The following is a 21,520-nucleotide window of genomic DNA, read 5'->3' on the forward strand; positions in this document are numbered from 1 at the left end:
CCATCCTACAGTGACTGCAACACAGAACTCAATGGGTCCTGACACCCCAACTCCGCTCTACCACTGCCTGGTTCATCAGGACAGCCAGGACAGCACACAATGCCACACCAGCCAGCATTTCCCGGAGTGCCTCTTCCTTTTTCAGATGAGCCTAAAATGGAGTGGTCCACCCCAGGGACTGAGGGCCCCCTCTCTGTAGAAGCCCAGTAGGAGATCCCCTTGCAGGGTGCAGGGAGGGCTCAGATGGATTTCAGACTCCATCATGGTGACATGCCAAACGCTCACCACTCTAGCACTGGAAACACCAACACCCTGTGAGTCACTGTCCCCATTATACAGATTAAATGAGTGAGTCCAAACTTGTGTTGGGTGGCCTGGGAAACCTATAACACAAACAGTTCTCTGGACCCCATGTCAGACCCATCACAGCAGCCACTTGGCATGGGAGGGCCCAGAATCTGCATGTTTCACTGGGTGGCAAGATACACATGACCAAAGTCACCATTTTAAAGTGCACAGTTCAGTCGCATGAAGAGCCTTTACACTGTTGTGCAACCGTGGCCACCGTCCACCTCCAGAACATTTCCATCTTCCCAAACTGAAACTCTGCACCCAGCAGACTTTAACTCCCTGCTCTCCCCTCCCCCAGCCCAAATCTGCATTTCCCCCCACCTCCCCAAGCTATTCTGGTGCCAGCAGCCAGGTCCACCCCTCCGGAGCCTGGACTTCTCAACTTCAGGCCTCTCCTTATCTTCTCTCCAAGGCTCTCTGCAGACCTGCAGACCCCCACCCCCACCCCCAATCAGCCAGATGGAGCCCAGCATGGTCCCAGCCCCTTAGAGAAAAGTTCATCCAAACAAGAAACTTGAGGCTCCAAATGGTGTGACTCACCCTCATGGCTGGGAAGTGCAATTTCACAAATAACAACTCTCTTATTTCCCCCATTTTCCTTTTTCTTTCTTTCTTTTCTTTTTCTTTCTTTTTTTTTTTTTTTCCGGAGAAGATTTAAGCAAGGAATCAGATCTGTTTGGGCAGTGAATGTCAAGAGGAAGGGGAAGCTCGGTGGATGTCCAAAAGTGCACTAATTACACCCTGGAAAAAAGTCCTGGCCCCACCTTGTGGCCATGCTCCCCTGCTCACAGTGGCCCCTCGGGCATCCCGGGCAGCCAGAGGCCTCGGAGCAGGCTGCCCTGGCCTGGCAGCTCAACCCCCCACCACCCCACCGCAGGGTCACAGCTTCACCCCTACCCAGAGACCTCCACAGGCAGAGAAGGGAGGTCCTCTTGGCTCCCCGACCTCCAGTGTCCTCCAGTCTGTCCCCAGGGACTGTGCAGCTCTCAGTCCCTAGCCCAATTCAAGACAAACACCACCTATAAGCTGAACGGATTGAGTGCTCAGCCGACCTGACTTCATTCCCATGTTACAGAGGGAGAAACTGAGGCCCAGAGAGGCAGCAGAGGGAGGCAGACTCAGCCATACAGGGCAGCCAGTGCCGGGCGGGCGGGGCAGCGGGTGGTTTCCTCTCCAAAGCCCAGCTTGAGCTCAGGCCATGGAGGTGAAAGGCGAGTCCTAGCTGTTTCCCGGCCTGCAGGGACCGGACAGAGCAGAGGTCAGGGCCTGGCCTCTGGGGTTTCCCATCTGCAAAACATAAAATAGAGCAGCAGGAAGGAGGGAGGGCACATTGGACTGTCCCCTACGATCCTGAGATCTTTGGGTACAAACAGCAGGTCCTGAGGGATGTCCCAGAGTGCAACATGCCGAAGGCACCCAGCCTGCCATCTGCAGGTGGTCGACAAAGCGGGCACAGAAGCCTCCATCAGTCAATCCCACCTCTGCAAAACGGCCAACTGGCCCTGTCAGGGTCCCCACAGGACAACTCTGCTTTTCTCCCTGTGGCTCTGCACGCGCTGCTGCTTCCCACAAAGCCTTTCCACTCAAGCCCCCCTGGGACTTAGCTCCAGGTCAGGCTCCCATCCAGTGTTGTGGCCTTGACCCAGCCCTCCCCTCGATTCCGGCCTCAGGCTCCAGGAACGGGGTGCAAAGTGAGGCCCTGCTGCCTGTGTGCTGCTGTCCTCCTCCAGGGACCTCCCTGGACTCTCAATCCTGCCCTGACTCTGCCTGCAATTGACTCCAAGGCTCTGATCTCATGTCTCCTCATGTCCCAGAAAGCTGGATGTCCCCGAAGGCAAGATTCTGTGTCTTCTGCACCCCAGGGAGCAGATGATTTTTGCTGCTCCTTACACCTGTTACTGTCCTGGGTGCAGCAGAGTCCAAGTTGGGGAAGGGCCCGAGAGCCCCACTGGCCTGGAGAGGTAACACCTTGAAGGCTTTAGGCTGGGCCTCAGAGTTTTCGTGAACTGGTTGGGCTGCTCTGGGCACTGCTGGACATCAGCCCCACATGCTGGGTGGAAGCTTCCAGGCTATTCCCAGCTTTTGAAAAGAGGCCACATCTCCTTCCTCCCTGGGTCAGTGACCCCATCTGCTAGCAGCAGAAAGCCTGGGGGCCTTACATCATATATGGGGGACTGAGTATCACACTCCTGCCTGTTACTGGGACTTCTCCAAGGTTCTCACTTGACGATGGGTAAGATCAGATGACACTACAGTTTGTTCTAATTGTACGGAGTGTGAGTACTTAACTAGATCTTTTCCTTCATTTCCCTTTGCCTGGCAAGAACACATTTAGATGAGCAAGGTTGGTTTTATTGTACAGAGCTGGAAACTGAGGTTCAGAAAGGCTGAGTAACTTGCCCAAGGTAACACAGCCAATATGTGTTGGCCTATTATATTTCAGCTTCCACGCAGCCTCCGAGGCTTGGCTTTCCCTACAGGAAGGGGAGCCAGAGGAAAATGCCAGGTGTGACATCATATGCTAAGCCCCTTGGCCCTGGCAAGATGAGACACCAGCTTTTCTGGGCTGCCTGAGAGGTTTGGACCCCAGAGATGGTGGCTGCACTGTGGAATATGAAGCGCAGAGGCAGAGATTTCCAGGGCTGACTCCAGGCCTCACCAGAGCGTGCCTGCCAAGCTGAGGTTGTACCCCAGGGACAGAGGGAGGGCGCCGTGGAAGGCGAGGGCAGGCAGGAGCTGGCAGAGGTGGGAGGAGGTCTCTGAGAGCAGCCCACAGGGAAAAGAGCTGCACAGAGATGGGTCGAGAGACAGGCAGGGACAGCAGGGACAGCAGGGACAGCGGCAGAGCTGGGGAGCAGCACTGCAGGAAGGCGAGGGCGAGCCCTGCAGTGCCCAGGGCCTGGATGTGGGCAGGACAGTGCCAAAGAGCCGGGCAGAAGCAAAGCTGAGTTGCCCCAGCTCACAGGAGGTTCCTCTGACAGCAGACCACGCTCTCTTACTCCCCCGAACCACCCCATGCCCCTCACCGCAGCGCGCACACACCCATGCTCCTGCTTCAGACAAGACATCATTCATTTCACAAATGACTCACCCCTTCTCCCAAGGGGACCTGCATTTCTTCTATCCCTAGGGCCGGTCTGGAGTCAAGCAAGTGCACAGGACACACCCGCAGGTGGCCATGGGCTGGCCTCAGGGACTAGAGACAGCTCTGGGCCCAAAGGAAAACCACAGCCTGAATGAGGGTTTCCCAGCCTTTGAAAAGAGGCCACACTCAGCCCCAGCCCCAGATCTTCAGTTTCTAAGATCTAAAGCTGACCTGAGGGTCAGGAGGGGGCAGGGCTGGCCACCGCCACCTCCTGGAGGCCCACTCACCCAGCACATGTAAGCACGGCTCCCTGGGCACCGCCAGTGCCCATGAGAAGATTCTGACCTAATCAACACGGACAAGCTCTTTCTGATGAGAGAAGTGGGCAGAGAGAAATGGGGACAGGACCAGGAACAGGGGCGCAGACAGCGGCAGCAGGACAAAGCAGAAAGGACTCAGGGGTCGCTCTCTTCCCTGCTTTGGTTCCCCCAGCCCCCACCAGGGTCACCATGCACCTGACAGGTACTTGTGTTTCATGACTCTTCTGACCTCTGCCCTGGGGACCAGGTGCCTCTCATTTCTATTCATATTTGTCAAATGAAAGCACAAAGCATGAATAAGAATCCCAGGACTGGAAAGGGTCCCGATATTTATCCAGTCCCAGGTATCATGGAGGTCTGCAGCCTCTACAGCAGGGGCCCTGGACCTGGGATCCATGGTCACATGAGGGTGTCCATGACCCACTCCATCTGAAATCACTCATGAATCCGCATGAACACGCATGCACATATGCTGGTGCTCTGTGCCCTGTGCTGACGACAGGGACTTCAGCTGTCTTCAGATTCTCAAAGAAGTCCATCCCAAACAAGGTCAGGACTATCAGTCATCTGTGCCTCTGCTGGGACACCTCTGGGGCAGGACTTCACTAACTCCCAAGTCAGCTCATTCCAATTAATCAAACGATCAGTAAACATTTCCTACTTGAAATAAGGAACTAAGAGATTAAGGAGAGCATTCACATAGTCAAGACTGAACATGGAGAAGGGGAGAGGCTTCAAGTCCTCTCTTCACCCACCCACCCATCCATAGTACCCGTACTCACTGAGCATCAGATACTAGAACTGCTAAGTGGAAAAAGACAAGATTCCCGATCTCAGAGTGCTGACAATCTAGCTATTGAGTTAGATACACCTGCTGCCTACTGCACCACAAGACCAGCTGTTAAGACATGCTGTGTTAGAAGAAATAGCTACAACTCACCTGTCCCCAGACCATAGCAACTGGAGGGAGGGCAAAGCCTCTTGGAAGAAGGACATCCACTTGTGCCATAAGAAGTATATTGGAGGGCTGGGGCTGGGGCTCAGTGGTAGAGTACTTGCCTAGCACGTGTGAGGCCCTGGGTTTGAGTCTCAGCACCACATATAAATAAATAAAATAAATGTCCATTAACAACTAAAAAAAATATTTTAAAAGGAAGAAGTATATTGGATCTGTCCACTGGACAAGGGTTGGGGATGACCAGGCTGGCCAGAGGAGGACTGAGTGTGCTTCATCTACACACACAGGGCACAGCAGGTGTCCTGGTCCTAGGCTGCAGCCCTGGGTCTGCTGCTGACTTTCTGGATGCATCATTTTTGTTAGTTTTGTGCCTTAGTTTCCCCATCTGGACCACAAGCCTGCCATGCACAGGCTGCGGTACAGGCACAAAAGCACTAGATGTTCCCTGTGTCCATCTCCTCTGCTTTTCCTAAGCCAGGAAAAAGGACATGGGAAGAAACCCAGCACCCACAACTATGCCCACCTCTCCTGAAACCTCAAGGATTCAGGACAAAATGTCAAAGGCACCACGGCTTGACAAGAGACCCTGATTACTGCCTGCCCTGCAGGGGAAGGGTAGAGAATGATCTGGATGAGAGCCAACCGGGGGACCAGCTGCAGGCTGAGCCACAGACACAAGTCCTGAATGGAACCCAGAAGAGGTTTGGGTCTGGCTCTGCCATTGGCTTGCTAGATGATTTGCCAGGGCTCAATTTTGCCTTCTATCAAATGGGAGTTATGAGGAAAGAAATGCCCAGATTAAAGTGCCACCTGAGTACAGACCACCAACAGCACCTGGCTGATTACAAATTACTAATGCTGCCTGCTTTCCTCCCTCCCACCTGACTCAGAAGACCTATGAGGGGTGGCCCCCTTCTTAGCCTGTGCTCGCCCAGTCAAGTAAATCTGGTGGAAGGAGGGTCAGACTGCTTTGGCCAACAGACTCCCAAGTGCAGGCCTCCTTGCCTGAGTCACTGATCAGCTTCCCAGCTCCTGGCTGGGCTACGATGGCCATTCCTCCCCAGCCCTGGACTCCCTTCCCACCTATCCCATAGAGACCACAAAGGCTGCTGGGAATCAATCTTAGTCCCTGGAGACCACTCTCAGCCCCTGCCAGGCAAACTTCCACCTTAGGCAGAAGTGTGGCTTCATTTCACATATCCACACTGGTGGCCCTTTGGCTCATCTCCATCCATTGCAGGCACTGGTGACATATTTAAACTCTCGGGGAAAGTGTCAAAGGTAGGACCTTCTAAAGCAGGTCAGTATAGTTGCTCCTCTAAGGGCTCTCAGCTGTGTCTGCAGAACCGTTAAAGGTCCTGGGGTGCCCATGACTCCCTTGCTGCCATTCCCAAATTTCCAACAGAGGGACCATAGAGGCAAAGAGGAAGGGACTTATGACGCTGAAGAAGATGATGCTAGAACCTGGGAGGGCTCCCAAACTTATGCTCCAGGAAGAGCTTCCTAGCTTGGATCTATGCAATGAGGAAGGAGCTGTCTGGCTCCTTGGAGCATTCCGGCGCCTGGAGATGCTAGAAGAACACTGGCAGGTGTCTTGTGCCAAAGATGTTCTCTGGTTAAATAGGTATGGAAAATGCTGGGCTGAAGAATGGTTACTGTGTTTTATTCTGTAGGATTTTTCAGGACAGTGCCAGCAGGCATTGTATGAATCCAAGAAAAGACAGCATGGTGTTTTCCAAACAAATTTGATCCCAAATCCCTTCCCCCATCACTCACAAAGTACAGATCGCTTGACAGTAGGGTTATGCTTCCCAGCTACTTCTGTCCCTGGAGGAAAAGGGAAAGAAAAAGGCTGCCCTGATAATCCAAACTGAACAGAGAGGGACAGCCATATTGTTCCTGGTATGGTGGTGGTGGTAGGGGTACAAGAATTAGCCAGGATAGGACCTGGGTACGACTCCAAGGGACTCAAAAGTAATGCTTAACTCTACTTTTTGCAGAACTAGAATCCCACAGTCCCTACACTGCTGTGAATTTAAATTCCAAACAGAACTTGGCAGGGAGGACCCCCATGCAGCCCAACCCCCACTCCTAAGAACTGCCTTCCAGGGCACCTGGAGAGAAAGGAGGGGCTTAGCCAAGGCCCGAGTCACTCTCCAAAGACATACTTGTTACCACAGATCAGGTTTCTGAAACGGAGGATTCACGGGACCTGGTGTGTGGACCCAGAGGTCTTTTGAGAAACTGTATGAGGTGCCTGTTCTGCCTTAGGTCACCTGCTGGTACTTGCCCCTACACTTACATGTGAACTCTGCCATCTCCCTTTCTGTTCCCAGGGCCAGAGTGCCACTCAGAACCCTTGGCTTATCTTCAGCTTCCATGGCTGAGGTTCCAGGGGTACAATGGGCTTCTGTGCCCCCATGTCCTCACCCCCCATGCCAGCTGCATTCATGGTGTTTTGCTATTGTGGTGGGAGCAGCCTGGGGGTGGTGCAGGAGGGGGTGGGCTCTTGGCAAAGGGGCTGGCGCAGACAGGCTGTGGTCAGCGGTCAGCATGCAAGTCACATCCGCAGGCACTGCCACCAGGCCTGCCAGGCCTTGCACAGAATGGCAACGTTTCTGGGCCCCTAGGTCCCTTCATAGAGTCCCCTCCAGCCCACACAGGACTTGATGCTTCTCTGACTAGCCCCATGGTGGCATTGAGGTGGGGGGTATTTCTTCTTGCCTTCTCAGCCAGTTGCTATTTTGAAGCCATATTAGGTCACCAGCTAAGCCCTGTATGCAGGAAAGGCCTGTCCCCAAAGCACAGCTGGGGCTCTGAGAGGGTTTAAGAGGCGCAGTGGGAGGGGGGATGAGGACGAGGGAGCGTGAAGCCAAGAGAGCCTTCCGGATCTGCAGGCACAGCCCTCTATCCCATCCAAGGAAGCCACTGGCCTGTGAGCATAAGAGAAGCCCTTCTGGGCTCCCCAGCCCAGCCCCCCTGTAGGCACATTCTCCCTCATTTGTACAGGTTTCCAGTCTCAGACACACCACCCTGGGAGACAGAAGAGACTAACTTTAACAGACGGGCAATCTGAGACCCAGAGAGGGTCAGGAAGCTCCCTGAAGACAGTCATGAAAGAATGTTCCACCATTGGCCCTTTATCTGCTCTTCCGCATTGCTGGGCCTCTTCATGGGGAAACTGAGTCACGGAAACAACAGCAGACAGCTCTCACTGAGCTACCACTGGGATCCTGGAGGCCAGAAATTTCCAAGAAGAGGCACAACATCCCACTCCCACAGGGGACTCCTAAGGGCCCCAAACTCCCAGGACCACTTAGCAGAGACCCACATGTGGAGAACAAGGCCATCATATAGTGGGAACAGAGGGAGGAGAGTAGGGACTGAGAAGGGACCCTGCTTGACCCACAGGTAATGACAATCTTCTCCCTGAATAAGACACTCTTGGGGCACATACCCATCGCCACTACTCACCCCCTGCCATCATGGCACCGCCACTCAATCACCTGCCACCATGGCTCCCCACCCAATTCCTCACCATTCACACACACTGTCTCATCTGCCTACTGATCTGTGGCCTCCACTAGCCTGTGCCCACGAAGCCCCATGGACCCACACAGAGCTGAAAAAAAAAAATGTTTGGTAAGAGAATCAACAACGGGAAACATCCAGGCACTGAGGAATCACTCCACAGTTTTCCGAAGTCACTGGTACCTGAAGCCAGTTCCCTGAGAGGCGGCAAAGTCTCTTACAAGAAAGATCCCCAGCCTATTGCCATTCCTCCCTCAGAGAGAGTGCTTTACTCTCTGGCATACAGATGCCTGGTACCAAAGGGGGCTTTTCCAGACTCATCTCTCTCTACCATGCTCAGTCTCCCCACACCCGTTCTAGTCACACAGGTCCACAGAGCAATTCAGGAGGTGCTGGCCTTAGGCCAGGATTTTATGTGTCCATGAATCCCCTGGTAAATAATGGCCAAACACATCTATGAGACCAGAAAGGGTGACCCTCTGCCTCCTCCATATACCCTGGCACTCCCTGGCATAAACAGGCCCTCTTCCCCAACCTTCTCAGAACTCTGACTCTCCAGGTCTAGAAGGAAAGTGAAAGTGACCCTCATGTATGGCCCCCCAAAACCTCTGCACCTTTCTTTGCAGACAGTAGCCACAAGATGGACAACTGAAAGCCAGTGATGGTTGTCTGCAATTCTCAAATAAGGCTGGAGTAAGTGGGGAGTGCATGAGAAGTCCAGCAGGAGAGAGGAGTGGAATCTGGGGAGGCTCTGGAGAAGACCCCTCAAAAGGTTCCAAGAGGTCATGGCTATCTGTGTGTTTATCTAGCTGGGGAAGAGGCACTGCCCGGTAGACTTTGTAACTGAATCCACCAAACAGGCAGACTTTGCGACATAGGCGGCCCAGGTTTCTGGAGAAGGCGCTGGGCAGCTGGAACTGCTCCCCCTATCTAGTCCTCCCCCACTCCCTCTAAGGATTTCCCTTTCATTTCCTTCCAGGCTGGGAGGGCAGAGGACAGCGCAGTCTGCGGGGTCAAGCCCTCAAAAACCACTTCCTATGTGGCTGGGGGAGGGCCAAGCAGCTGAAGGATGGATCTGGAGGGTCCCTGTGTGGGAACAGCAGGAAAAACCCTCTGGGCGAGTCACTGTTCTCCAGGGCGCCCCTGGGGTCGGCAACCTCCGGAGGTCGAGGAGGAAAGATTTTAGGCCTTTCCAAGAGGAGTTCGGAGCAGAATCTGCACTCGGTCTCAGTCCGCGATCGCCAGGAGGGGTATAGGATTGGGCGAGGGAAAGTCACTTGGAGGGGGCTCCCCGCCCCGGCCGCACCCCGGCTGTCTGGAAAGAATCCGGAGACACCCCCCCTGCCCCGCCTCAGCCTGCTTCGAGCAGGGCTCCCAGGCTGGGAGAGGGGGCGGGAGGGCCCTGCCCGGGCCTGAGCTGCTCCCAGCCGTTCTCTGACGGGAGGTGACGCGCTCCCGGCGCCCCAGGGACTTCGGGCGGCAAGTTTGGCAAAGCTGAACGAAGTCGAGCCAAACCCGGTCGGGCAATGAGGAGCCGGCCGGGGCCAGGCCAGGAAGAGCCGGGCAGATAGGAAACGGTCTGGCGCAGTGGGGCGGAGGGCGGGAGCGCGCGGGGGCACCCACCTCTCCGCGCTGCAGCTGGAAGAAGCTGTTGAGATAGCTGGAGTGCAGGGGCGAGCCCAGCTGCTCCGGGCGGCCCTTGCCGAAGGCCAGCTCCGGGGGCGCGGCGCCGGCGGGCGGTTCTGGCCTGAAGGCATCGAAGGCACTAGCCTGGTGCGTGTCCTGCAGCGACAGGTAGACCCAGTTGAGCAGCTGGGCCGGCTGGTACACCGAGGCGGCACTCGTGTCGATGGCCGACAGCAGGCTCATTTTGCCGCGGCTGTGCCGGCCCCTCCCCGGCCGCCCGCTCGCGCCCCCCTCCCAGCGGAGGGGCGGGCACCGGGGAGCCTGTGCCCACTGCCAGCCGCCCAAGCCCCGACGGCGATCGCCTCGCGTCCTATGCCCTGCGCCCCGAGCGCTGCCCGCAGCCGCCGCCGCCACCGCCTCCCCCCGACTGCAGCCGGGGCGCGCGCGGGCGGAGGAAGGAGGCAGCGAAAGTTGGGCAGGAAACTTTTGGGCCCGCCCCCTCTCGCCGCCCGCCCCTCCCCGCCCCGCCCGCGATCCGCTATCTGCCTCAGTGCTGACCCCTCCGGCGGCCGCTCCCAGGGTGGGGTCCACAGAGACTCCGCCCCGTCCTCGTCCTCCATTGGCTGTCTCATTGAATATGGGACAGCGGGGTGGGGAGAATGGGGAAAGGAGGCTCAACTACACATGTAGCGCAGCGCAGGCCCCGCCCCTGGACGGCCCCCTCACACGCCCTCCGCCCCCAGCCCGGCCGCCACTGGCGCTCGGTACTGCCCCGCCTAATCTCTACTGTCCGCTCTCTTCCATTTCTTTTCGAGTCCTCTCCAAATACCTCATTTTCACTTGCTTTTCCTTCTTTCTCTCTCTTCAGTGTCTCTCTTCTCGCTGTTGATCTGTTTTTCGGTTATTCTGTCCCTGTCCGTCGGACTCCTCTCTCCCTCTCCCGTCTCTTCTACTTCTGTCCAGTTTGGTCATTTCTTCTCTGTCCCTCACCCCTCTTTCTTTCTCACACGCATACCCACACACACTTCTACTTCCCTTCTCTTGCTATCACCGTAGGACCCTCCCCTCCCACTTAATTCCTTCCATCTGCAGAATCGCTTTGCGGGCCGGCTGCGCCAAGGGGGGCCCGGGTTCCTGCCCCAGGAAAGACTCTCCGCCCCCTTCCCTCCTCCCTCTCTCCCTTCTCCTATTTCGACTGTGGGCCCGCCTCGCTTCTCGCCCCTCTCCTCCACCTCGGCGCTATTCTCAACCCGCCCCAGTCCCTTGGCCAGTCGCCAGGACTCCAGCGTGGGGCCGGTTACTCTCCTGAACCAAGATTCGCCTGGGGGAGCCCCGCCCTGGTCTGACACCTCCCGAAGCCCCCAGGCTTTAGCCTTCTCAGGAGCCGGGTAGTTAGCACCGGCGCTAGCTCTGGGGACCTAGCAGCAAGGTTCAGCCTCACTGAGCCCACGCAGCGGAACTGCCCTCCTGGCAGGGATCGGAGTCACCTCTCCCACCTCCAGTAGGGCTCTGGAGCCGTTCCCTCAGCCTTTAGTGCCAGCTCGGCCACCTTCCAGCTGAGTGACCTCAGAGTGACGCCTGACTGCAAGAGAGCCTGTTTTCTCCTCTGTAAAACGGGATGGCCCTAATGCTAACGCTGGGGATATTTGTGAGTTTACCAGCTCTGGTTTGGTAAGCCAAAAATGTATCTTGCAGGTCAGCTCTCCACCAGACCCTCCGCTCCTGGAGGATTTCTCCCATTACCTTTTAGGCAGGGCAGCTGAGCACATCTATGGATGCTTGGACCAGAATGACTTTCAGTGGTGACCAAGTGCTACCCAGTCCCAACAACCAAGAACACCTTTGATCTCAGATCTCCATCTTTTGAGTTTGTCTATCAAACAATTTGCAATTTTTAAGGCAAATGATAACACATATACCAATCATATCTCAGTATTATTCATCAAAGACATCTACATCACAGTGTTAAGCCTGTTCGTTTCAAGAGGAGTTACAAGATTATTGGAAATAAGTGTGAAAGCCATTTTAATCTTAGAAATATTGGGGGTCATCTCTGGAACTCTGCTACTGTCTTTGAGCTCCCAAAGATAGAGGGAAGGGAGCCACAGTGCAGATCTTCCCTAGATTTTATAAAAAGAAAACTGCTTTTCAAAGAGGTGATATTTTCCAACTGCACAAGCAAGCAGCTGGGAAGCCCAGAGGAGACCCTGAGTCACCCAGCCCCATCCTGGAGCCCACTCTGCCCCCACTCTGCTTATCTTCTGGATGAAGGTAGCCATGTTATGTCAAATGCTGAAAATTTTCCCTAGTGTGGATTATAAATCCAAATTCCTTCAGGAACCAGGCAGGTATAGGACAATAAATAGATAGTGATAGGATTGGTGAAGAACCAAAGTGCTGGGCAGAAAAAAATACTTCCATCATCTTGTCAGCTTGAGACTGCAAGATGCCTTTCTGGTCCTGTCCTGTCCTCAGAGGGTACTTGTCATACCTGGGGACCCCGCTAATGGGCCCTGCCTCTTTCTCTCCTCCTTCTTCCCATAGTTCCTACACAGACACTGGTGTACAGATAGTGGATGGTGGGGAATTATGAGCTGGTTTGATGACTGGATGGAGGGGTGGAGAGGGGTGGATGGAAGGGAGGCCAGTTAGCTCCCCTTTGAAGCCTAATTGGCTTCTTTGGTTTGGTACTCTTCTCCTCTTGACCACAGAAAACCTGCTCAACTCTTGAGCTCTGTACCCAGTAGGTGATCAATTAATGTGAGCAATTTACAGGCAGTTGGCCTAGATAACAACTGGTTGACCTGAGGTCAGCCTCTCAGCAGACTGCTAGAGACATATGCTCTTCCAGAGACAAAATGTCCTATGGGATGGGGGTGGTGGGTGTGATTAACTAGGCACCAGGCCAGAGGACTGGGCCAGCCTAGACTCTATGCCTTCCTACTCTATCATGTACAAACCGGGAAAGCTTGCATAGAAAAAAATGTCAGAGGTTCTCTCCCAATTCCTCACTTTTCATAGAAGGAGGCACAAAGACCCAAACAAGAAAGGGACTTTGCCAGGGTCACCCACTAAATCTAATGGCTAAGCCACCTGCTTCTAACCACATTCTAGTTCTTCCTTCGTGGGTCCCAATCTGGCAGGCTCCTAGGAGGCTTCTATATTTCAGCTTGTGGGATGCCTGTTTGAGAGATGGGAATTAAAATGCCCACCCTAAAGCTGAGTGGCAGATCTACATTATTTTGAGAAAGCCTTCTCTACACCAAAAAAACAGAAGGGAAGCCAGCTTGTGGAGACTGCTTCCTGGGTCACCTGTGGCCTTCCTGTCCATTTAGAGAATGGGCATAGCATTCAAGACCTTTTCTGTATTTGACTCCTGACCACCTCTCTACCCAAATTGCAAGTACACCTTGGTCCCAGGTGTTGACCTCACAGCTGAAGGTGGGAAAGAGCCTCCCAAGTGAACCTCTAGTCCCTGCCTGCTGTTTTGGTGACTCCAATCACTCAGTCCCCAGAATAGGACAATGGGTACAGATGATTGGAGAAAAGACACCTGGGCGAGTGTCCTTGAGCAGATCTCTGCCCAATCAACAAATAAAAATGTGTGTCACATGCCCACTTACTTCTCCAGGGACTAACAGGATTGAAGGAGGATCTGAGCAGCGGGCTGGTGCTGAGGGAAGGGTGGTCCGGTCATTTCAATCATAGTAGTAAGCCATTTATCTAGGGAGATGGGAAAGAGGGAGCAGGGATATGTCTGCCTCTACGTTGCCCGGGCAGCAGGTTTGACAGGCATGTGGTGGAGTTTCAAACCAAGAGCTCTGGCTGTGAAGGGGCAGGAGAAGCTTGAGGGAGAAGAGGAAGCGGGCCATCTGTGTGAGGGCATCAGCCTTCAATTTGGGCCTTTGCCGCCGAGATGAGCAGAGCCGTGCAAAGCCATGCTGCTTCTTTCTCTGGAAAACACCTCATGGTGAGGTGTCCTGCAAAGGAATCCCCCACCTACTTGAACTGCCTTTGCCCCCTGCATCAGGAGGAAACAGCAAAGCATACCCCGGCAGGGCTGTGATTCCCTGTCCTCTGTGCCTGGGCGGGTATTAGGTGCCTTTGGACTGTGTGTTGACACAGAAGGTATCAGCTTACAGCAGAGGGTAAAATGGCAAATACGCTCCTTGCCAGCGCCTGTCCCCTCCCCCACCAGGGACCAACATGCTGAATGCAGACCTCCTGCCCGGATCTGACTTATCTTCCTCCTGGACGCTGCACTCCTGGTCACCACGAACAAGGGCCCACGAGATGAAATGTATTTGCCATATCAGCCTTTTGCCCACCTTTCCAGGGCACATGCTAATCTTCATCATGACTCAGAATTAGAAAAGCAGTTATACTACACCCAGTGCCACCGCACAGAACCTTGGTGTGTTACAGAGGCAGCCCCTTGTTGCCAGGGCACACAGTTTGGTGAATACCAACTAGATTTCACCCTCACTAGTCCCAGATGTCTTGCAAAGCCCAGATGGCAACACTATAAGGGCGGCCTGACCACTCCAGGCCCTCACCCCCGGGCTCTTGACCAGCTTTTAGGATAGTGCCAGAAGGGGAGCTCAGCCTGCCACTGCATGCAGGTTCTGAATGGTGGGGAGCCACCTGTGTCTTTGGAGACTGCTCCCTATTTCTAGCTGTGTGACACTGGCCTCCCTGAAGTTGCTGGAACCCCAGGATGATGCTGGGAGGGCAGGATCCTCTGAAGACCCTGTCTCTGGAAGCCTCAGAGAGTGCCTATGTGGATCCACGGCTGCTAGATGGTGTGAGGTGGGCACAAGGGGCAGGACTGGATGTCAGGGCTTAGGGCTTGTGTGTGGCCTGGATACCTGCAGACCCCTGGGCTTCTGGCTACTTAAAGTCCCAAGAGCAGGCCTAGTAGGCTCTCAGCCATCCTCAGAAACCCAGTGGAATAAGGACAGACTCTTCTGCACACTGGAACCATGCATGCAGTTCCTTCTTCCCCTCCTTCCAATTTTATATCCACTTTTCTAAAAAGAAGGAAGGAGGGAAGGAAGGAAGGAAGGGAGGGAGGGAGGGAGGGAGGGAGGGAGGGAGGGAGGGAAGAAGGGAGGGGCATGTCATATACAGTTTCCTAGTGGCCTCTCAGCAAGCCTTACCTTGTGGGGGACCCCAGGTTTCCAGGGCCAGGACAGCAGCCAAACAGTAGTGTGTTCCTCTGTGGAGGATGGTGCTTGGGAGGAATCATTCTGGAATTCGTCTATATTTCAGCTTGTGGGATGCCTGTTTGAGATTTGGGAATTAAAATGCTCACCCTAAAGTGGAGTGGCAGATCTACATTATTTTGAGAAAGCCTTATCTACACCAAAAAAAAAAAAAAACAGAAGGGAAGCCAGCTTGTGGAGACTGCTTCCTGGGTCACCTGTGGCCTTCCTTTCCACTTACAGTCTTTCCGTCCCCTTGAATAAATGCCTGATGGGCATACCACCTTTTCTGTATTTGACTCCTGACCACCTCTCTACCCAAACTGCAGGTACACCCTGGTCCCCAGCCCCAGGCCACATGGACGCCCCACTCTCCAGCAACGTGAGACGCTGGCCTTTCCCCACAGGTACAAGGGCTTCCTTGCTCCTGTTCTCTGCATGTGCTGGTCCCCCTCCTGGGAAGAGGAGCCTCACTCAGTCCTCCCTGCCAGTCTCCTTTCACCCTTTAAGACCCTGATGAGGAAATGACCCCACCTCCACCCTCACACACCCATCAGATACTCCCCCTTTTACACTGAACTCTGGGGTGCACGTGGTACTATGACATTCAGAAAATAGCCGTCCTCCCTCCCCGCCTCTGCTTCCCAGCCAGCACCGCTGGATGTGAGTTCCTTAAGGAGCTATAAGCTCCTCAGCCTCACCCAGGGCCGGACCAGAGCAGGCCCTCTGTTTACTTAAGGGACAGATGAATAAACTCAGAAAGCCTTTGGACTGAGAGACAGGAGACTGAAAGATCTGTTCTGGAACAACTCAAGAGACTTAGAGGGGCTCTATCAGGGCCAGTCACTGTGCACTGAATATCTGTCTTTGGCTATGTTTGAATGTGTCCCCAAAGCCCTTGGGTTGAAAATGTGATCCCCAGTGCAGCAGTGTTGTGCAGTGGGACCTGTAAGATGTGGTTAGGACCTCGGGGTATAACTCAGTGGTGGAGCACTTGCCTAGTATTTAAAAGCTCCTTGGTTCTATTCCATTAAAAAAAGTGACTAGGTCACAAAGGCTCTGCCCCATGAATAGATTAATGTCCCTATTGAGGGAGAGGGCTTGTGATAAAAACCAATACCCCTCCGCGCCTCCCCCCTCTTGCCCTCTGGCCTTCCTCACTGCAAGATGCAGAATGAGGGCTTGGCCAGATACCAGCATCTTGCTATTGGTCTTCCCCGCCTCCATAACTGTGAGGAAATCTAATTCTGCTCTTGATAAAGTGTCCAGTCTTTGGCTTTCTGTTACAGTAGCACAATACAGATTAAAACAACCCTCTTGAGTAGCTCGCTTGGTGAGCCTCTTGGCGGCCATGCCACCTTCCTCCGCTCTGCTCAGCTGCCTGCAGTCCCACCTGTCCCTAGTAGCTTTGCTCCAGGGCCCTGTCTTTTCCTCCATCCTGAGGCCAAGCACCAGGCTCACCATGCGGCTTGCTTAGGACAGTCTAGAGTTACGCCGGTTATTCTGGGGTGGATGATGCATTAATAACACCTCCCTTCACTTTCAAAAGTGGACAATAAAATAAGTGATGACCTATCACCACCCAACCCGGCTTAGCTCCTTAATTGCTTCATCTCCTGGAACTGTCATTTCCCCTGCACTTCGGTCCTTGAACTTCCCTTGACCATGCTCTGGGCTTTGTCACTCAGAACTGCTCCATCTCTGACACTAAAAATGCAAACATTTCCCTTTGACCTCCTCTCTGTCTAGCTCAGCCACCAGCTTCCCTTACCCCATTTTCTTCTTTGCCCATCCACCTTACCTGTCTTGGTACACCTAGTCAATCACTTTTGTTAGTTTCCCACTGGTCCCATTGGTCTGGTGTCCCACATGCCTGCAGAATTTCCGGTGTCAATTCACCCAGTGTCTTTCTCCTCTGGACTGGCCTAGGTTATCAAGGGATGCTGGATACCTTTGCCCAATGACACAGGCTGGGGCCACCAAATTCTTGGTTTCCAGCTTCCACTGGCCCTCAGCAGAGTTCAGACAGCCTTCCCCTGCCTCTTTGCATTTCTCAAAGCCTATTTAGAACCTTTCCCCCACTTTCCCTCTCACAATTTTCAATCCTAACATTTTCTCATCCTTCTGGGCAGGTGAGCTTATCTTTCATGCTAAAGACTAAATAGAAGCCACTGGATGGATGGTCCCTCCACATCCTGCCACAGCCTTTGTTACTCACCTGTAGTGGGATCTATTTTTGGAAGAAGGAGGGCTCCTCTGGAGCTTGGGAACCTTATTTTTGCAGTCACCCCGTATCTTCAACCTTCCTTTCTCTCCTGTTTCTTCATCAGCAACTGAGCATCCTTGAGTCTCCACCATCTAAAGAATCCTTCTGCTTTCTTTAGCTGTTCTATCACTTCACGCTCAGACTTGGGAGAGTTTCCGGGCTGTTTCCAACACCCGCTCATCCCTAGATCTCTGCCCCCACTCCTGCACCCACTGATCCATTGAAAATGTTTTGATGAAAGTCAAAGTTGCCTTCCCTGGTGTTTAAATGGTCCAGTTCTTGGCTCTGACCCACACCTCGGCTCTGCCTCAGTGGTGCTTGATACTGGCACTCATCTCTCCCTATAATCACCTGCTTTCTTCCTCTCTGGCCGCTTCCTGGGCAGGCTCTCCTTTGCCAGCCTTAGCCGTTGGTCTCCCAGGATGCTGAGCCTTCCCTGAGGAACCTCAGCCACTTGCATTGTCTCAGTGACTCATGTTGATTTTCTGTAGCTGGTATAACGAATCACCACGCACTTGATGGCTGAAAACAGCAAAAATCATTGTCTATGGCTCTGGAGGCCAGAAGTCTGAAATCAAAGTGTCAGCATGGCAGCTAGGCAGGATGTTCCTTTGCCTTTAGCTCCTTGGTGGCTATTGATGTTCTTTAACTTGTGGCCTTATGGCCACATCAATAGGTCCTTGTGGTCACATCATCTCTTCTACTTTATACCTGTTCTCTGTGCATTTCCTAAAAAGACACTTGTCATTGGATTTAAGGCAACATGGGTAATTCAGGATGGTACCATCTTAAGAGCCTTAACTTAATCACATCTGCAAATCCTTTTCTTCAAATAAGGAAATAGTCACAGGTTCCACGGATATCTACTGGGCAAGGGCCACTGGAACTCTTATCAATAACAAATAGGTCCATTTTCACATAGGAGAAAACCTCAGCCTAATCATAGATTAATGATAGATTAATATCCCTATTGAGGGAGGAGGCTTGTGATAAAAGCCAATACCCCCCACCCCACACTTTCTCTTGCCCTCTGGCCAGATGCCAGCATTTCTCTTGAAATGCTACATGAAAGTAGCATGGAGATAGGTTACTTTCATACAAGAGAGAAATACTAAGCCAGTGTGAAAGTTGCAGGTGTCATCAGGGCCCAAGTTCCTAGCTTTCTGCTCCTTGTTGTATGCACCGGCTTCTTTCCTTCAAGTCACTTCATAGTCTAAAATGGCTGCTGGAGCTCCAGCCATTGTACCTTGATAACTTGGAAGCCTGAACTTAGTCACAAAGCCATAGCTAGTTACAAGGGAATATGAGAGATGTAAACTTGTACTCCAGACTTAATGTGCCTATCTAACAACAGGGTTCTTATGCTAATAAGAAAGGAAGAATGGATAGATAAATAATTCACATCGCTATTGTTAACTCTGAGTTCAAAATTTGTACTCTTATTAGAGATAGCAGAAATAGGAAAGTGTGTTCTCTCCTGTTGGCATTTCACATGCCTTCAGATGTGTTTAAACTGAATTCTTCCTCCTCTACATCCACCCTCACTTCCTTTGTTCCCAGCTGAGTGATTAGACTGTGATTCACAGAACTGAGTTAGGAACGGTCCCTGCCATCTGACCGCCCAATGCCACAGACCAAGTTTCAGCAAAGGCAGAACCCTTCTGGCCAGTCTCCACTCGGGCCACACCTGCCCCATCAGTGCAGCCACAGACAGAGCTTTCGCCTGCTCCAGGCTCCCAGCCTCCCTGGAATTCCAGTCTCCTGGTCAGCATTCCTGAATTCACCCAGTTCTGAGATGAGGATACTGGGGAGAAACTTTAAGAATAGAATGAAGGACAGAGAGGAAGGACCTCACCCTGTCCCCCAGGCCCTACAGAAATACCTGCCTCTCTGAGTGTCAGGAACAGGGTCTGGGAAGGGGCCCACAGCTCAGCTCAACTCTGATGAATGGAGGCCCCTTCAGCTCTCTCAAATTTACCACCCTGAAGTCTTTCCTACTGCACATAATGAATGACAACAAGCTGGTTTGATTTGTGCTTGTCCAGGGTCTTGTTGATTCAGACTAGGAGATCCGTATCATAAGGGCAGAGTAGTTCGTGTGTGAGTGTGTGTTTGTGTGTGTGAGTGTGTATGAGTGTGTGTTTGAGAGTGTGTGTATGAGTGTATGTGTGAGTGTGTGGGGGGTGTGTGAGTATGTATGAGTGTGTGAGTGTGTGTGTTTGTGAGTGTGGGTATGTGTGTGAGTGTGTGTGAGTGTGTGTGTGAGTGTGTGAGTGTGAGTGTGTCTGTGTGTTTAAATTTTCATAGAGTTTCAGGGTGGAGCAGGAAGAGACGACTTGAAGACATGGGCAGGACCCAGGCCATGTTGGGGCTGGGAAACAGGGAGCTACTCACAGGTGTTAAGGGAGGAAGAGGCACGGTCATGTATGTTTCTGACAGGCCCCCTGGCTGTAGCATGAAGCAGACTGGAGGGGAGGCCCAGCCAGTAGGAGACCAGAGAGAAATTACTTATTCACCAAAAACTTACCAAGCACCTGCTTCATGCAAGTATTAGTTAAGGTTCTAGAAATAAAAGTTTACACAGAAAAAGTTTTGCCCTCAGAAAGCTTACATGTTTTTGGAGGGGTTAGACAATAAACAAGTAAATCTATAAGATAAATAGCATATTACAAAGTGATGAGTACGTCAGGCATGGTGGCACACGCTTGTAATCCCAGTGGCTCAGGAGGCTGAGGCAGGAGGGTCTCAAGTTCAAGGCCAGTCTCAGCAATTTAGTGAGGCCCTGTCTCAAAAGAAAAAATAAAAAGGGCTGAAGGCCTGGGGATATGGCTTAGTGGTTAGGTGTCACTGGGTTTAATCCCTGGCACACACACAAAAAAAAAAAAAAAAAAAAAGAAGGTAGGGATGAGAACTAAGGAGAAGACACAAATAGAGCAGGAGAGTAGGATAAGAAAAGTCAGCAGTTATTAGAATGGGGCAGTCAGGGAGAGCGTCTCTGAGAGAGTGACAAGTAGGGACCTGAATTAAGGGAGGGAGTACTGTCTGGGGACATCAAGAGGAGACCATAACAAGGACAGAAATCAGGAAGTTCAAAGGCTTCAAGGTGGAACATGGTGGGACGTAGAGTAGGACTTGGGTGATCAGGTGAAAAGCAGGAGGTGATGAGTTAGGGGCCTGTGGAGAGCTTTGTGACTATTGTAAAGACTGTGGCTTTTCCTGAGAGTGGAAGGAGAGGCGTGGGGAGTGCTGGGTGGGCAGACATGAGCCTTCATACCCTGGAAGCTCATGTGTAGGCTGGGGCGGAAGTATGGATGCTGCTTTGAAGCCACCGTGGGAATCTAGGCAAGAGATCACGGTGTCCGGGAACAGCACGTGCGCTGGTGAGGTGGTGAGGAGTGTGGATTCCGGACAGATTCTAGAGTAGAGCTGACGGGATTTCCTGACAGATTCCTTGTGAAGCATTAGAGATAACACCATTTTTTTCCCCTAAGCAACTGAAAGTGGCCATTCCCTGAGATGGGAAAGATGGGTCACAGGAGAAGCGGCTTGAGGAACGAGGAGAGCTTGGTTCTGGAAATGGTTCATTTGAGATGTTCATTAGACAGCTGATCAGAGATACTGAGAAGCAGTTAGATACAAAAACTTAAGAAAGCTCAGGACTAGAGCCCGGAATCGTCCACATTGCTGTGCTTTGGTGAAGTGTCCCCGGTAGGCCAGGAGTGGAAGTCTTGGCTGCCAGGCTGTGGTGCTATTGGAGGTGATGGAACCTTGAAGTGGTTCCTACCACTTTAAATGGGAGGCTGTTAGATTGTTGGGGGGCAGGCTGTCTTTGGAGCCCAGCCCTTTCCCCTCTGTTTTTGCTTCCCAGCCACCATGAGGTGAGCAACTCTTCTCCATCTGACACTTCCGCCATGATGCTCTGCCTTGCCACGGAACCAAGTGCAACTAGGTCAAACAACCATGGACTGAAGCTTTGGAAACGATGAGCCAGGATAAACTTTTCCTTCTTAAATGTTGGTTTATCTCTGATATTTTGTCACAGCGGTGGAAAACTGACTAATACAAACATATAGACAGGATTTAGGTCCACGGGACAGTATGAGATCCCCTATTGAGTAAGAACCATTGGTCTCATATTTATGGATTTCCCATCTATGAAAATAATCATGTGCAAATTGA

General features: G+C 52.6%; 1 protein-coding gene across 1 annotated transcript in view; it reads right to left on the reverse strand.

Annotated features, from left to right (window-relative positions):
- Positions 1 to 10,287, reverse strand: part of Zcchc24 (zinc finger CCHC-type containing 24) — a 54,083-nt gene extending 43,796 nt beyond the window's left edge. Inside the window, exon 1 of the mRNA XM_076834464.1 lies at positions 9,869 to 10,287. Within this exon, the coding sequence (XP_076690579.1) occupies positions 9,869 to 10,114 (246 nt within the window). The 5' untranslated portion in view covers positions 10,115 to 10,287. The remainder of the gene's footprint in view (positions 1 to 9,868) is intronic.
- Between the last annotated feature and the right edge of the window lie 11,233 nt (positions 10,288 to 21,520).

Source organism: Callospermophilus lateralis, chromosome 15, assembly GCF_048772815.1.
Source record: "Callospermophilus lateralis isolate mCalLat2 chromosome 15, mCalLat2.hap1, whole genome shotgun sequence".
NCBI lineage: Eukaryota > Metazoa > Chordata > Mammalia > Rodentia > Sciuridae > Callospermophilus > Callospermophilus lateralis.